General features: G+C 32.7%; 1 protein-coding gene across 7 annotated transcripts in view; it reads left to right on the top strand.

Annotated features, from left to right (window-relative positions):
* Window positions 1–14,876, top strand: part of LEKR1 (leucine, glutamate and lysine rich 1) — a 254,695-nt gene that overhangs the window by 91,242 nt on the left and 148,577 nt on the right. For 6 of the 7 annotated variants that reach the window (XR_012508923.1, XR_012508921.1, XM_074369025.1 and 3 more), the window contains exon 5: window positions 5,918–6,103. The exons of the other annotated variant lie outside the window; for it this stretch is intronic. Coding sequence is in view for 4 of the 6 variants with exons in the window: in XM_074369025.1 (XP_074225126.1) it covers window positions 5,918–6,103 (186 nt within the window). In the remaining 2 variants the exon portion in view is untranslated. The remainder of the gene's footprint in view (window positions 1–5,917; window positions 6,104–14,876) is intronic. 7 annotated transcript variants of the gene reach the window in all.

The raw sequence follows: 14,876 nt of genomic DNA, 5'->3' as shown, positions 1-14,876 counted from the left end.
AACTAGGTATATAACATGATAACCATAGTTAACATTGCTGTATGATATAAGGGAAAGTTGTTAAGAGCATAGATCCTAAGAGTTCTAGCACATGTAGAAAATTTTTTTCTTTTTATTGTGTATATAAGATGATGAATGTTACCTAAACCTTGTGTGGAAAATTAATTTCACAATATATGTAAATTAAACCATCATGTTGTACACCTTAAACTTATGCAGTGATGTATGTCTTATTTCTCAATTAAATTTTAAAAATTAAAAAATATAGCCATTTATTTAGACCTACACAAATATGCCCAACTGTTTTTTTTTTTTAATTGAGGTATAGCTTATGTATAATGTTATTTAAGTTTCAGGTGTACAACATAATGATTCACAATATTTAAAGGTTATATTTCATTTATAGTTATTATAAAATATTGGGTATATTCCCTGTTTGTACAACATATCCTTGTAGCTTGTTTGTTTTATACAGCCCAACTGGTTTTTGACAAGTGTGCACAAGCAATTCAATAGAGGAAGAATAGCCTCGCCTTTTCAACAAGTGGTGCTGGAAATCTAAAACTTTGATCCAAACCTCATACCTTACACAAAAATTACCTCAAAATGGATCATAAACTTAAATGTAAAACACAAAATTATTAAACTTATAGAGAAAAAGAAAATCTTTGTAACCTAGGTTCTTAGACTTGAACTCATAAAAGGAAAAATTAATAAGTTGGATCTCAGCAAAATTAAGAACTTTTGCTCTGTGAAAGACCCTGTTAAGAGGATGGAAAGGCAAGTATTTGCAAAGCACAAATCTGAGAAAAGTCTAGTATCTAGAATCTACTTTTTAAAAACTCTCAAAGCTCTACATCAAAAAAAAAAAGTCCAATAAGAAAATGAGTAAAATATCGGAGTAGAAACTTCATCAAAGCAGATACACAGATGTCAAATAAGCACAAGAAAAAAATGTTCAACGTCATTAGCCATTAGGGAAATGCAAATTAAAACCGTGAGATACTACTATACTTCTATTGCAATGTCTAAAATTTTAACTGAGTATACCAAGTGTTGACAAGGATCAGAGAAACCAAATCACTCAACTTTGCTGATGGGAATATAACATGGTGCAGCTGTTCTAGAAGATAATTTTGCAGTTTTCTCTAAAACTAAAAATGCGCTTACCACATGACCCAGCAATTGTACTTTCAGGCATTTGTCCCAGAGAAATGAAAACCTATGTTCATGCAGAAACTTACACCTCAATGTTCATAGCAGCTTTATTCATAATAGCCCAAACTGGGAACAACCCAAATGTCCTTCAATGAATGAAGAGCAAACTATGCTACATCCATGCAATGGAACACTACTCAGCAATTAAAGAGGTACAGTTTATTAATACATGGTCAAGGGACTATGCTGAATGAAAAAAATCCAGCCTCGACAAGGTTACATACTCTATGAGTCTATTTATAAGCATTCTTGAAATAAAATTATAGAGAAGGAGAATGGGTTAGTTGTTGCCAGGGATTAGGGATGGTGGGGATAGGAGTAGGTGCACCTATAAAGGGGTAGAAGATGGTAGCTTTGTGGTGATAGAACAATCCTGTATTTTTATTTTATTGATAGTTACACAAAGCTACATGTGTGCTAAAATTGCATAGGGCTATGTGCGCGCGCGCGCGCGCGCACACACACACACACACACACACACACACACACACACACACAGAGTGTGTATCACTGGTGAAATCTGAATTAGCTCCATGGACTGTACCAAGATCAGTTTCTTAGTTTGATAGTGTACTATACTTATACAAAATGTCAGCATGGAGAAGGGAGGAGGAAAAATGGCACAGGATCTCCCTAATCGCTTCCTTACAACTTTCTGTAAATCTAAGTATTTCAAAATAAAAAAAAAAAATTTAATCTATCTATATAGTATTTTATGATCCCTTCATTAAATAATAAATCTAGTCTCTGAGGTTTTTTAAATGCTAGTTTATATTACATCAATATGCCTTGGTAGTAAGGTTATAGAGCCTTCCTAAAAACATAATCACCTAACATAATTTCAAGTGCATTTAACTAAGCTAATAGGACTAAGAACAACAGAAAAATCTTATCAAGGCAAATAAATTGATTGTCTGAGATCAATAATATTAATTAAACTTGTGTCAGCTAGCAAATTATATAACACTTATTTTAAAAGCTAAAAACATGTTTTGGCTACAAACTTTGACAACATTACACACATTTTAAATAACAAATACTTTTTTTTTTTAAATACCAGCTTTTATTTTTGATCTCCATGGATATAGCCTTATGGTGTGAGTTGATTCTGCATGGTATAGTTCTTCATTTGAAAAGCTGACATAAAACGAAGTTCGAAACATTTTTTTAAGAAGCAAAATAAATACTAGTTCCTCTAACTCAATTGTTTTCATTTTTCCATTTTATCTTCTATACCTCCACATGCTCATCCATTTTTCCATACTTATAATCACAATATAAATGCCAATAACTATTCTAAAATATATAGTGTTATTGGCTGAAATGTGTCTCTCAAATTCATGTGTTAAAGTCCTAACTCCCCAGTACCTCAGAATATAACTGTATTTGGAATTAGAGTTCTTAAAGAAATAATTAAATTTAAGTTGGTGGGCTCTAATCCAGTTTGACTGGTGTCCTTATAAGAAGAGGAAATTTGGAAACATACACACAAAGACGGAAGACCGTGCGAAGACACAAGGAGAAGACGGCATCTATAAGCCAAGGAGAGAGGCCTGGAACCGATCTATGCCTCATGACTCTCAAAAGAAACCAACCTAGCTAATGCCTTAATCTCAGACTTCTAGCCTACAGAACTGTGAGAAAGTCAATCTCTACTTTGTGATGGCAGCCCCAGCAAACTAATGTAGTAAACCCCATATACACTGCACACATTATTCAGACACTTTAGAAGATTTGCACATTAAAATTAATTTACATTTAAAATCAAGTTCTAAAACAGGAACAAAGTTTCTAGGAAAAGGCATTGTTTAATATTTTCTTGCTGACAAAATATGCTGAATATTAAATAGCAGATAGAAATGAAGTATTTCCTACTCTTTACTGAGTGATTATCACTTTATATAACAATATTTTTAAGTTTACTTGTTCATAGATTAGTTTTTCCTCAAACCAGAATATACCTATTTTAGTGGAAGAAATTTTAGAAAAAAAGTAGTATTTTTACCAAGGCAGAATACTTAGCAAGTTTAGAATCAATTTGCTTCCACTCTCAAAATAACTATTGACTGAATAACCCTTAAACTTTTAAAATTCAAGTTCTGAATTAGGCTTGGAAATGTAGTCCACATTTTTCATAAAACTGATGAAATTAGGGCTAGAATAGGCCTATTTGCTTATCCTATTAAAAATGTTTCCTTCTTTTTGATGTGTGTTTATTGCCTTACCGAGCCTGACATTAAATAATTTGGGGCTCAAAATACTTGCCTCTGAAATGAAGGGTGAGGTAAGACAAACACATATTTAGGACTGTCAACTAGTCATGTAGTGGAAACCTCATTTAGTAGGTATTTATTGAGGTTCTGTTAATTCGAGGATGTTGTGGTAGAAATTATTGGACTAAAAAATGAATGAGATGTTACCTCTGGCCTAAGATAACAGTCCAGTAGTAGATCACATGTATGCATGTGATCAGTGCCATAGAAATGGTGTAACTGATGTGAGTTTCAGATTGAGTCAGAGGCAGAGGTAGCATAAGAGCTGTGGTAGGTCTAATGTATGAAGCTAGGAGGACCTTCCTCATGGGGTCACGCAAGGACAGGGAAAGCGTAAGATAGGTCCAATTTCCAAAATAGATTGATCATAATTTCAGAACCCCAAACTGAGACACATGACTGACAATTAGGAAGTTGTATTAATGGCAAATAAAGGAATGAATGTTTGACATTAGGATTGCCATAGCTACAGGGGATGTATAGTTTGCCAAGGGTAAATTAATTGACCCCTGTTGAATTTACTCTCCTAATTCCATGTTAGAAACATTGTACCTCCTGTTAGTTTTGAAATCTTGCTGTACTTTTTTCCATGTATTAGAATATATTTCACAAATGAATTTGTATTGCAGATTCTTATTCTTTTAATGTTAGGTAGAAAGTCACATTGACATGAGTAGTTATTTTAGAGACAGATAGTAGTGTGCACTAACAGTCAGCCTGCAAACCCAAGCAGTATCCTTCTGGCAGACGATAAATAGGTGACAGCATGTGCATGCTCCTCTGCAGTGTCACTCTGACTCAATCACAGACAGATACGGTTAGGTACAGTACAGTTTATTCAGCCATGAGAAGCCATGTTTCTGGCTACAAAAATACCCTGGAGTTTTTAGGTCTGAAGAAAAATTGCAACCTCCTTATTTTCTTTAACTACAGTCTTTTAAAAATTCTACGTACTACTGTGCTAGTAGTTTTCATCACACAAATGGGAACACATCCATAAATTTTTAGTAGCATATAGCTATTCCTAGGGGAAAAATTTCCATATAAAAAGGAATCATTGGTATATAGAAGACCCACTTACTTGGTCCCTGCCAGTTTATTTCTCTAGGTTTTCCGTTTTGAGTAGAAGTTAAAGATGAAGAAGGTGCCAGACCCCTTGTGTTCATGCCCTAGGTCTACCTTAAATGCCACTTTTTCTTCCAGGCAGACTTTCTTCCCACAGAAAGATGTCTTGCCTTTCTCTTCTTGGACCACATTCCTTATCCTACTCATCCGTCTTCTTAAGGCATGCTCTCTTCTCAGTGCTCTGTTCAGCATACTGTGTTATTTCTGTAACCATTTACTGGCCATTGTGCCTCTGCAGCTATGTGCCGTGTCTGCCCCATGGCTGTCTACTTCTGGTCTTCACTGGCCCATGTGGTTGCTATTTCTGCTGTGGTGGCTCCAAGACCAATAAACCAAGCAGACCCTCTTTGATACCCAATCACATGCTAAACCCATCACATGATCCAGGATAACTAAGCAAGGAAGGGAATGCCAAGTGAACTCTCTGGAAAAGCAGACTGTCCAGATTTTCGTGTAGATCACAGCTTCATTGATTCAGTTAATTGTGGTTGTACAAATTTTATAGTATTTTTATTATTATTTCGTGTGCGTTTGTGTACTTTAATGGCTTAAGACTGCAGTGCTAAAAAGACTGATGAAGGGAGAGCTTGATAATTACCATTCTGAGGATAATACGTTCCATGCATTTCTCACAAAATTATATAAAATTAGCACATTTATATCTACATAATGCTGTGAAGGCATATTTTTATTAAACTTAATCTAAGCAGACAGAATAATGAGAAGTGATTACTATGATGAAATTCTTGTCTCATTTTGAGGGGACAGAGTGTTATTAGTCTCATTAAGGTATATTAACTAATACTTTCTGCCCATAAAATTATTGGTTTTAGACACTGTATCCTTTTATTTCTCTCCACCCCTCCCACCTTTCTTCATAATTCGTATAGAATGTATCCTGGTTATCTTCTAGAAATGCCTCCCAACCAGCTCATGCTAGCATATTTAAATTTGCTTTTCTGAATCATGTTGCCAAGAAAACAATTTAATTTCAATAAAACCCAGAATATTACACAGGTATTGTGTTATTCATTCATGTGAGTATTTAAAAAGCAGACAGGATTGCCATTTAATAGAATTTAAGTGTTTCATGCCTCATTTAGCAATACAATCCTTTTTCTCATTTCTTTTTCAGAATAACTACTCAATTAAAATTTAATCTTTTGGTTAGGTAGCACTATACTTAGAAAAGTCATCTTGACTTTTAACTATTAATTTTCTAAAAGAAAATAGTCATTTTCTTGGAGAGCCATTTTATGATTCAATGTTACCTATTGGTAAACTTTGAATTTTCTTTACAGAAATAAGGATACTAAATAAAAGTTTGACAGTGTCCCAGAGAAATAATGTATGCCTTGAAGAGGAAATGAAAAATCTGAAATTATTGTCAGATGCAGCCATATTGAGGTCTCAGCAGATTCAGACATCCAAACAACAGGAAGTAAACTTGCAAATCAGATGCCATGGCTTGCAAAAAGAAGTACTAGGTAAAAGAGAGTTATTTTTTGCCATTTTTAGCAGATAGCCAAAGTAAAGAAATGTCTAAATTTTTATTTTTCTTATAATTCTAACAAAATCTTGTTTTAATTAGTTTGTGTTGAAAATATGCCTAATTATTAGTAATGATGCCAATAACAGTTTCTGTGATAAATGTTTGTTATCATCCATGCCTATTCTGCCGTTTAGAGTGGCAAGACTTAAGTGGAAATATACTAAATACATTTCAGGTACAAAGTGGTATTTCAGGAAAACAGTGGAATTTACTTTCCTATATCATTATCCTCAGTAGATGGTGGTTTAGAATATCGAGGTGAAATACAGTATGTGCTGTTATATAAGGTGATTCCAAATTTTTAGGCATTCCTTCCTTTTTCCAAATGAAAAGATTAAAAAATATGTTTTGGGAACCTTGGGCAAAGATTTTAAATTTTTACCTTAGAGCAATGATGATCTTGGAAGTAAGGCTACGGTATGGCGTTTATACTTTTTCCTAAAGGCAGTAAGGAATCATTGAAAACTGAAAATCAGGAGAATGATATAACACAAGCAGTGTTTTAGCAAAATTAAGCTGTTAGCAACGTATGGAGGTGTTCTGAACGTCAAAGAATTGAAGTCAGTTAGCCAATCAGAAAACATCTTTGCTAGTAACCCAGTCCCTAGACTAGCCATAAGAACCTGAAGTAGGGAAGGGAACTGACATTTTTAAGGTCCTAATGTGTATTAGACACCATGTTAGCCCTATATATAAATTACTCCAGTTAATTCTCACAGTGACCATGGAAAACAGGTATAATTATCCCATCTTAGAGGAGAGAATCAAGGCACAGAAAGGTAACATGCCTGTTCCCACATAGCTGGTCAATGGCAGAGAATGAAAGCAAACCTAGTTGAACTCCGAGGCTTATGCTCATCCCACTGTATCTCTGTGGCCCTCTCCATGGCCACAGTGGAAAGGCTCAAATAGAATCAAGGTTGAAAAGACTTCCAGGACCGGAGGTGAATACCTGGCTGCGTAGACAAGCAAGAGAAAGAAGTCACAGGGGGCTCTTAACCTCTTTGCTTGAGGGTCTTTAATGGAGGGATCACATCACAGATTAGGGAAATCTGGAGAGAAACTAGTTATGGAAGAGAATATAAGTGGTCATATGAATTTGGAAGCATTATGAAACCAAACATAAATTTGAAAATCAGATATTTTAATTTTTTCTTTTGTGAATTACCTATTCATAGATTTTGCCAATTTTCTATTGCATTACTAGAATTTTCCTTAATAAATTTTAAGAGCAGGTATAGTATTTATTAATCTTCTATTTTCAGTGTATTTCTAATGTGTAATTTGTCTGTTGACTTTTTACAGTAAATTGTACCATATCAAAGTTTTTCATTTTGGTATGATCAAATTACTACCTTTTATAATTTCTAGTTAGTCTTGGTTAAAACAGTCTGTTCCATTTCTAGGTTATACATATGGTCTCACGTTTTCTTTCATTTATGTCATTAATATGTATGGAATTTTTCATATGACATGAGATTTGGGCATCCAGCTTTATTCTTTCCAAATGCATAGCCAGTTGCATCAGTATTACATGTTAAATTATCCATCCTTTTCCCACTAAATAAAGTTACTATCTATCATATGTCAAAATTTCATATATATATCAGCATCTATTATTATGTACTCTTTTTTGTTCCACTAATTTATTAGATGTAGCATTAATATCATATTCATTTGACTTAATAGCATATTCTCATAGCTGATAAGTCTTTCTCTTCCTCTGTCCTTACTTTTTAAATATGTATTTGGTGGCAGTTATTTTTCGATTTGAACTTTAATATCCTTTATTAATAACCTCTAATTCAAAGACTCTGATAGATATCCAGTAAAGATTTTCTCTTCAAATCTGTATACTTTTCTTTCATATTTATTCACAGGCAGTTATTCTTCTACATAAACTTTAAGATAATTTCATTCAATTCTAATCCCAGCAGGGATTCTAATTGAGATTGCACTAATTTTTTTAATACTAATTTTTAGAGACTTGACAGTTTTAGTGATATTAAGTCTTCTTAATATTATAAAAGTTTATTTTATAATATTTATACTAATTTTTAGAGACTTAGTTTTAGTGATATTAAGTCTTCTTAATATTATAAAAGTTTTCTCAATCAAGAATATGGTATGTCTTTTCATTTCTTTAAATGTTTTATGTTCTTTAATATGATTTTATAGTTTTATTTGACTATGTTTTTTTGCCATTCTTTTAAAATTTATGACTATCATTTTTTAATCTACTGTGAATGAACTATTTTCTCTATCTCAGTGTCTTGGTATTAATAGAAGAAAGAAAGGCTATTGATTTTTCTGTTTGTCTTATATCCACTAAATTTGCAAAGTTCTCATTTTAATTCTAGTAGTTTTTATTAATGTGTCTTAGGTTTTCTAGTTATACAATTATATCACCAGCCCCAACATCCCTCCAAAAGAGTTTATCTATTCTTTTCCAGTGTTTATATATTTTATTTTTATTTTCATATCTTGTTGATATCTTATTAAATCCATTTGAACTGTTAAGACTGTGTTAAACACTGATGGTGACAGTGATCATCCATGTCTACTTCCTGATTTTAATTGAAATCATTTGGCATTTTGCCACTTGGAATTATATCTGATGTTTGGTTTTTGGTAAATATTGTTTATTTTTAATCAAATATTTTCCTTCTATTCCAACTTTACTTAGATATTTTATTAGAAATGCTTTTGTATTTTGTTAAATGCCTTTTCAGCATCTATTCATATAATAGCTTGTTTTTTCTCCTTTAACCAACTGGTAAAATGGATTAGTATTACTAAATTTCCTGATATTGAAGCATCTTTGTTTTTGTGGAGTAAATCCTACATAACTTACTTTTTATATATCATTTTCTACATGGTTATATTTTATTTATCAGTTCAGTACCTATATAAATGAGAATGGTCTATAATTTTTATTTATTACAGGGCACCAATTCTTTCAGAGTTTTGTGTTAAAATTAAGTGACGTTAATAAATGAATAGGTTTAATAACATTTGATTATCAGTTTTTTAAAAGTTACATAAAACTTGATTATGAACCCAGTGATCATTAAGATTCAATTATGAACTCATCTGATTCTGAAGCCTCTTTCAGTGGTAGTTATGTAATATTTCCAGAGTTTTCTGTAGTAATTTAGCTATTTAAATCTTCAGTTCTTCTCAGTTCAGCTTTGATTATTTATATTTTGACAAGAAATAATTCTTTTTATCTAGATTTCAGATTTGTACTCATAATATGGCATGTAATACTCTTATTTTTAAAATATCTGCTCTGTCTGTGGTTATACCTCATTTCTGATTTTGAACATTGTCTATTTTTATTTATCTCTTATTATTTATCAGACACCCAAAGAACTAGCTTTTGAATGCTTTCTACTACTTTTATTTTCCATGACATTACTTTTCACTTCTATGTTTATTACTTTTTTCTTCCTGGCTTCTTTTTTGTTTTTATTCTTATTTTTCAGACTTCTGATGGGACTTCTAAATTATGTTTTTCCTCATCTTTTTGGTTTAATAATAGAGGCATTTCAAAGTATAAAATTTTTTTGCATAAACTTTGTGTCTCATAGCTTTTAATATGAATTATTTTCCTTTTCAATGCTATCTAAATACTCTGTAATTTCTCATTTTTTCCTTAAGTCGAAAGGTTATCTAGGAATATATTTCTTAATTTCTAAGTACTTAATTGCTTTGGAAGAGAGTTACTTTTTTATTATTTTTTTAACTTCAGGATATTCTGATTAAATAATGTAACATAACCTCTTTGAATTTTTTAAGCTTTTCTTTCTGATAAGTGCATGATCAAGTTTTGTAAATGTTCCTTATAAGTTCAAAATAAAATATATTTCTCAACTTGATGGATGTAATGGTAACTTAGCTAGGGGTAGGATACTTGAGTTCTTTTTTCTCAGTAGATTGTATATGCTAATGGTTTGACTTCTAGCTTTCAGTGTTGCAAATGAGAAGTCTGCTGCAGCTGTGATTCTTTTTCCTTTAAAGATAACTCATTCATTTACCTGGAAGCTTGTTAAGTTTCTCTACCTCTTGTTTTTTCTTTTTTTTTTTTTTCCCCATGGGACCTCAGGAACATTCAGTTGAATCACTCATAATCATTGGTTCATGACATATTATATACTGGCCAGGACTACATATAGTGTTGAATAGAATAGGGTTGGTGGGCATCCTTGTCTTATCCACAATTTTACAAAAATATGAAGCTAAATAACTTTGAGATTTAAGCAGAAATTATTATGAATGTAAAATAAAATATCTGGAATTTAGTAATATGGAAAAGCACTATATCAAAAACTTGTAGGATGCAGTCAAAGCGGTGCTTTGCGAGAGATGTAAAGCTTTAAATACATAAGAACAAACTCAGAGAACATAGAAGAAAAAATACAGTAAAAATAAGAGCAGCAGTCAGGGAAATAGAGAACAAAGATACAGTAAAGAAGATCAATAAACAAAACATTGATCAAAGAAAATAACAAAATAGTCAAACCTCTGGCAAGTTTGATCAGAAGAAGAGAGAAGATACAAATGAAAAATATAAGGAATGAAACAGGAGCAATGACTACAGATAAAGAGTAAAAGCTGACTCCAATTTAATCATCAAAGGCATTTATCGAAAGGATATTATTTAGATGTTCAGAATCTCTGAGAAGGTGATAAGGAGAATGGGGCCTAGAGATGCTTAGAAAACCATGAAGCTAGAACTGCCATAAGAATCATTGGGTGAGGTTGCAGCTGTTGTGTTCTTAAAACACCGGACACTTGGTCCCCTCGCCCCTCCTCTGGTCCTGCACCAGCTGATCTCAAGATGAATTCTCTACTGCTTCTGCTGCTTAGTGTCAATTGTACCTATGTCAGATCTTGGGGAAAATATTTTAAAAATTAGCCTGGGAAGAAAGAACCATGTTTGGCCACCTAGCTCTAGCATAGTTAGAATGTGTTGTTATAGGAGTGTGTAGCAGCTGTACAAATGCCAATGTATATTTTTAGAACAGAATAGCAAATCCAGAAGTAGCATCAGATTTTAATATAAGGATCACTAACAGATGGAAAAAACCCAAATTTTGTAATAAGTGGCATATGGATAACTAAAACAAAATAAACCAAATACACCAAAATAAACCTCAAATTATATAGGTTAAAAAATAACAGAAAAAAACTAGCACCAAAAAAAAAAAAAGATATAGAACTTATCCTAATCACAGAGTGATAAAGCAGCACTTTGAAAATAGCAAAGAGTAAGATTGACAGATCTTGTCTATAAAAATGTAGAATCTCTGACTTCAAAAAGTGCCAACCAACCTAAAGTTAGAAGATGGGCAAAAAAAATTTGTATCATATATGGTATGCAAAGGTTAGTATCCATACCATATAAAGAATTTATTCAATTGTTTAAGAAAACTCCAAGACCCCAAGCAGGCAAATGGTTGAAAAACAGAAACAGACAGTTAACACAGGAAATATGATAAACAAGAAGGAAACATTCAATTACTAATAACTAAACAAAAATAAAACATTTACCTCCTTTTAAACTAGTACAGACTTTAAGTGATAGTTTCTCTTCCTTTGGTGATAAAAATTATTGTGTTTTTCTAACCCATAATGCTTGTGATGAAGTAATCTCCGTCTTATGAATTTATGTTAGAAAACTGCAGAAAAAAATATTTATATGCAAAGATCATATTTTTAATAGTGAGTGATTAGAAATAATTTATCCTTAACTCTAGGGAAATGGGTAATAAATTACCATATACCATAACTTGAAACATTATTTAGACTTATGACAACATGAGAAATGCTATAATTATTACATAGTAATAAAATGCACAAAATTCTGTGTATATTATAATACAGTTATGTCAAAATAGGTGTATTTGTCAATAGAAACCAGAAGAGAACATGAAGATATGAAAATAAATTTTAGTGTGATGGAAATATGAGTGATTTTTCCCGTTATTTATTTTTTTTTCTGATTTTAACAATAAACTTTCTTCAAAAAAGAAGAAATCTCTACACATATTTCAAGACTTAGCTCAGATTCTACCTCCTACAAAAACAACAACAACAAAAAACACCTCACCAAAACAGTATAATACTGGTTAGCTATGGTTTTTATACTCATTAAGTCCTCACCTTTATTAAGTGCAGTCTATATTTAAATCAAAAGTACAGGTCATTTATTCAGTTCTTCATTTAGAGGTCATATAGTTATAGATGTAATACAGGCTCATCTAAAGGATGGTGTAATTACAGAGCAAAATGGCACATAATTTCTAGACTAAATTAGGGTTTCATTTTTGCTGCTGGTGTTGAATAGATTCACTGCATGGGTAACACCCAAACTGTGTTAGCAGAGAAAGAAACCACCTTAAAAGGCTGTTACTTCTCTCTTGGTTGAAACCATTGAAAATTTGTAGGTCAGAGTGGACAGGATCATTAAAGCTTCTCTTAACTAGAGATGACAAGTTTCTATGAACCTATTCATGAAGGGCACCAAGTTGTTTTTTGTTTGTTTTTGACTCCACAACAATCTTATTCCCATGTCAAGTTCTTGTAGAAACTGTCAGAATATTTAGAAAAATGTTTATTAATGTACCTTTTGCTTTATCCACAAATACCCTTCTGGTGAACTGATTGCACTGACATTTTGTTTCTTTCCAATTCATGTTGCCAAAGTGGTTACAGTGGTTTAGGAAAGCTATAGAACTGAAAGTGCAGGAAAGACAGCAAATTTTCCATCTCAGGTCTTGGTAGTGTTCTAGTCCCGTACTTGATACACTTTCTTCTCCCCTCTAGGGTCCTGGGACTTTCACAGGTGCTCCCACCTCCAGCGGTCCAAGCCAGCCTCTCCGCTCCCCTCCCCTTACTACCTATTTTCTGTTTGGTATAGTCTGCTTTTACCTCTGCCCACTATCCATTGACCTGTTCACTGGCCTCTTACCACAACTCATCTATTCCCATTTGTTGGCGTTGGGTTGATCATATCCTGGGAATAACTTCATTTTTTTCAGCAAATAGTTATTTGGCATTTACCATATGCCAGCCAACTGGCCTTGTCTTCACTTTGATTCTCGGTGACTAGGTGCTCTCCAGGTCTTCATGAATCTTCGCTGGATGTCTGACCTTCTAGCCCCATGCTGGTTATATGTGCCAGCACTCTTATTTTTAGCCATTCTTGGCAGCTTCTCTTAGTCCTCTATATTGAAAATATGTTATAAATTTCTCTAGCTCCAAGTTTGTTGTCATTCAGATTACTTTGTTTACTTTTACTTTCTCTACCATCTTACGACTTCACTGTCATAACTTTCAGGAACTTCAACTATCTTATTTCTTAGTTGGCTTTCTTTTAAATGCATGCCTAATATTTCTATTACTAACCAATTAATATGCTTAAGATTTTATATTATCTTGATAATATCTATAGATTTTCCAGTTTATTAATATCTTTTCAGAAATCGTATCAATTATTTGAGAAGAGGAAAAGCCACAGGGCATATATTCTCCCTAGATAAATCATTGGGTTAACATAATGGGCATAGCATTTTAGATTGTCTTTGGGTAAATTAAAATAAGGGCAGACTGATAAACTACTCATCTCTTGAGTCTCCCTGTGTCTTACTTTTAAGAAATATAATTGTTTGTTCAAAGTATACAATAAAAAGTATTTAAATTCACTTTTTGATGTGGCTTTTTACTATTAATGATCTTAAATCCAATTCTAAGTATTTGCATTGTTTATATTTCTTTCAAGTCATTTTACTGGCTTCGCCACAGTTGCAGAACCAGCTGTAAGTGATAAACATCACAGTAAGTTTTCCTTTCTAATACTAGTTGAACATCTTCCCTTCTATTTTCCTAGCCTAATTCTCTGCCCCACCTACTATCCCCTATTTTCTCCTTCAGAGCATTCAAACACTTCACTATTTCCCCTGTATCCTGCCATCTGTTAATTCATTTCACTTGAACTTCTATAGTGTGGCTGGTTATTATTTATGCTCTTAGTTGTTCCTTATTCTCTCTTAAGTTCTCTCTTGTAATAAATGAGTTAACACGTTATACTTTTTGATTAACATGAAACATATTTTTTATATTCTGAATTTTTAAACCTGTACTGAATACCATGTCATTATTGTTTCCTTATAAATAAAATTTATAAATTGTTCTAATATTTTATATTTCCATATCTCTTACTTTTAGAATAAATTTCTCTTTCTCCATTTTGAACTGTGTAACTATCTCTCTGTTGTGTCTTCCAGCCTCTACCCCTGACCCACATTTCCCACCAGTGTGGTACTAATTGAAAGCATGCTAGGCCAAGAATCAGAAGATGGTGACCCTCCACATATTAGCCAGGTGACTCTGATATGCCATTTAGCCCTGATGAGTGTTTTTCCACACCTGGGTAACTAATGGTTAAGCTAAGGCTTCAGAGGCCATTTCGGGTTCTAATAGGTTGTAATTCTTATCCTAATTCTGATGCCTTTCGCTTGTTTCCAAAGTTACATACATATTTGTATTTTTACGTTGATACATTTTTTTCTTTTAAATCACCTTGAACAATTTCAACTTTGATTCAAGTATATAGTCTTTATGATCATTACTTTCTTACATGAAAACTTTAACTGTTTTGCCAACATTTTCCCTTTGTTTGTCTTTTGAAACACAGATGCTTG

The sequence above is a fragment of the Camelus bactrianus genome, chromosome 1, assembly GCF_048773025.1.
Source record: "Camelus bactrianus isolate YW-2024 breed Bactrian camel chromosome 1, ASM4877302v1, whole genome shotgun sequence".
Lineage (NCBI taxonomy): Eukaryota > Metazoa > Chordata > Mammalia > Artiodactyla > Camelidae > Camelus > Camelus bactrianus.
This window is presented reverse-complemented; position numbering and strand designations above follow the sequence as displayed.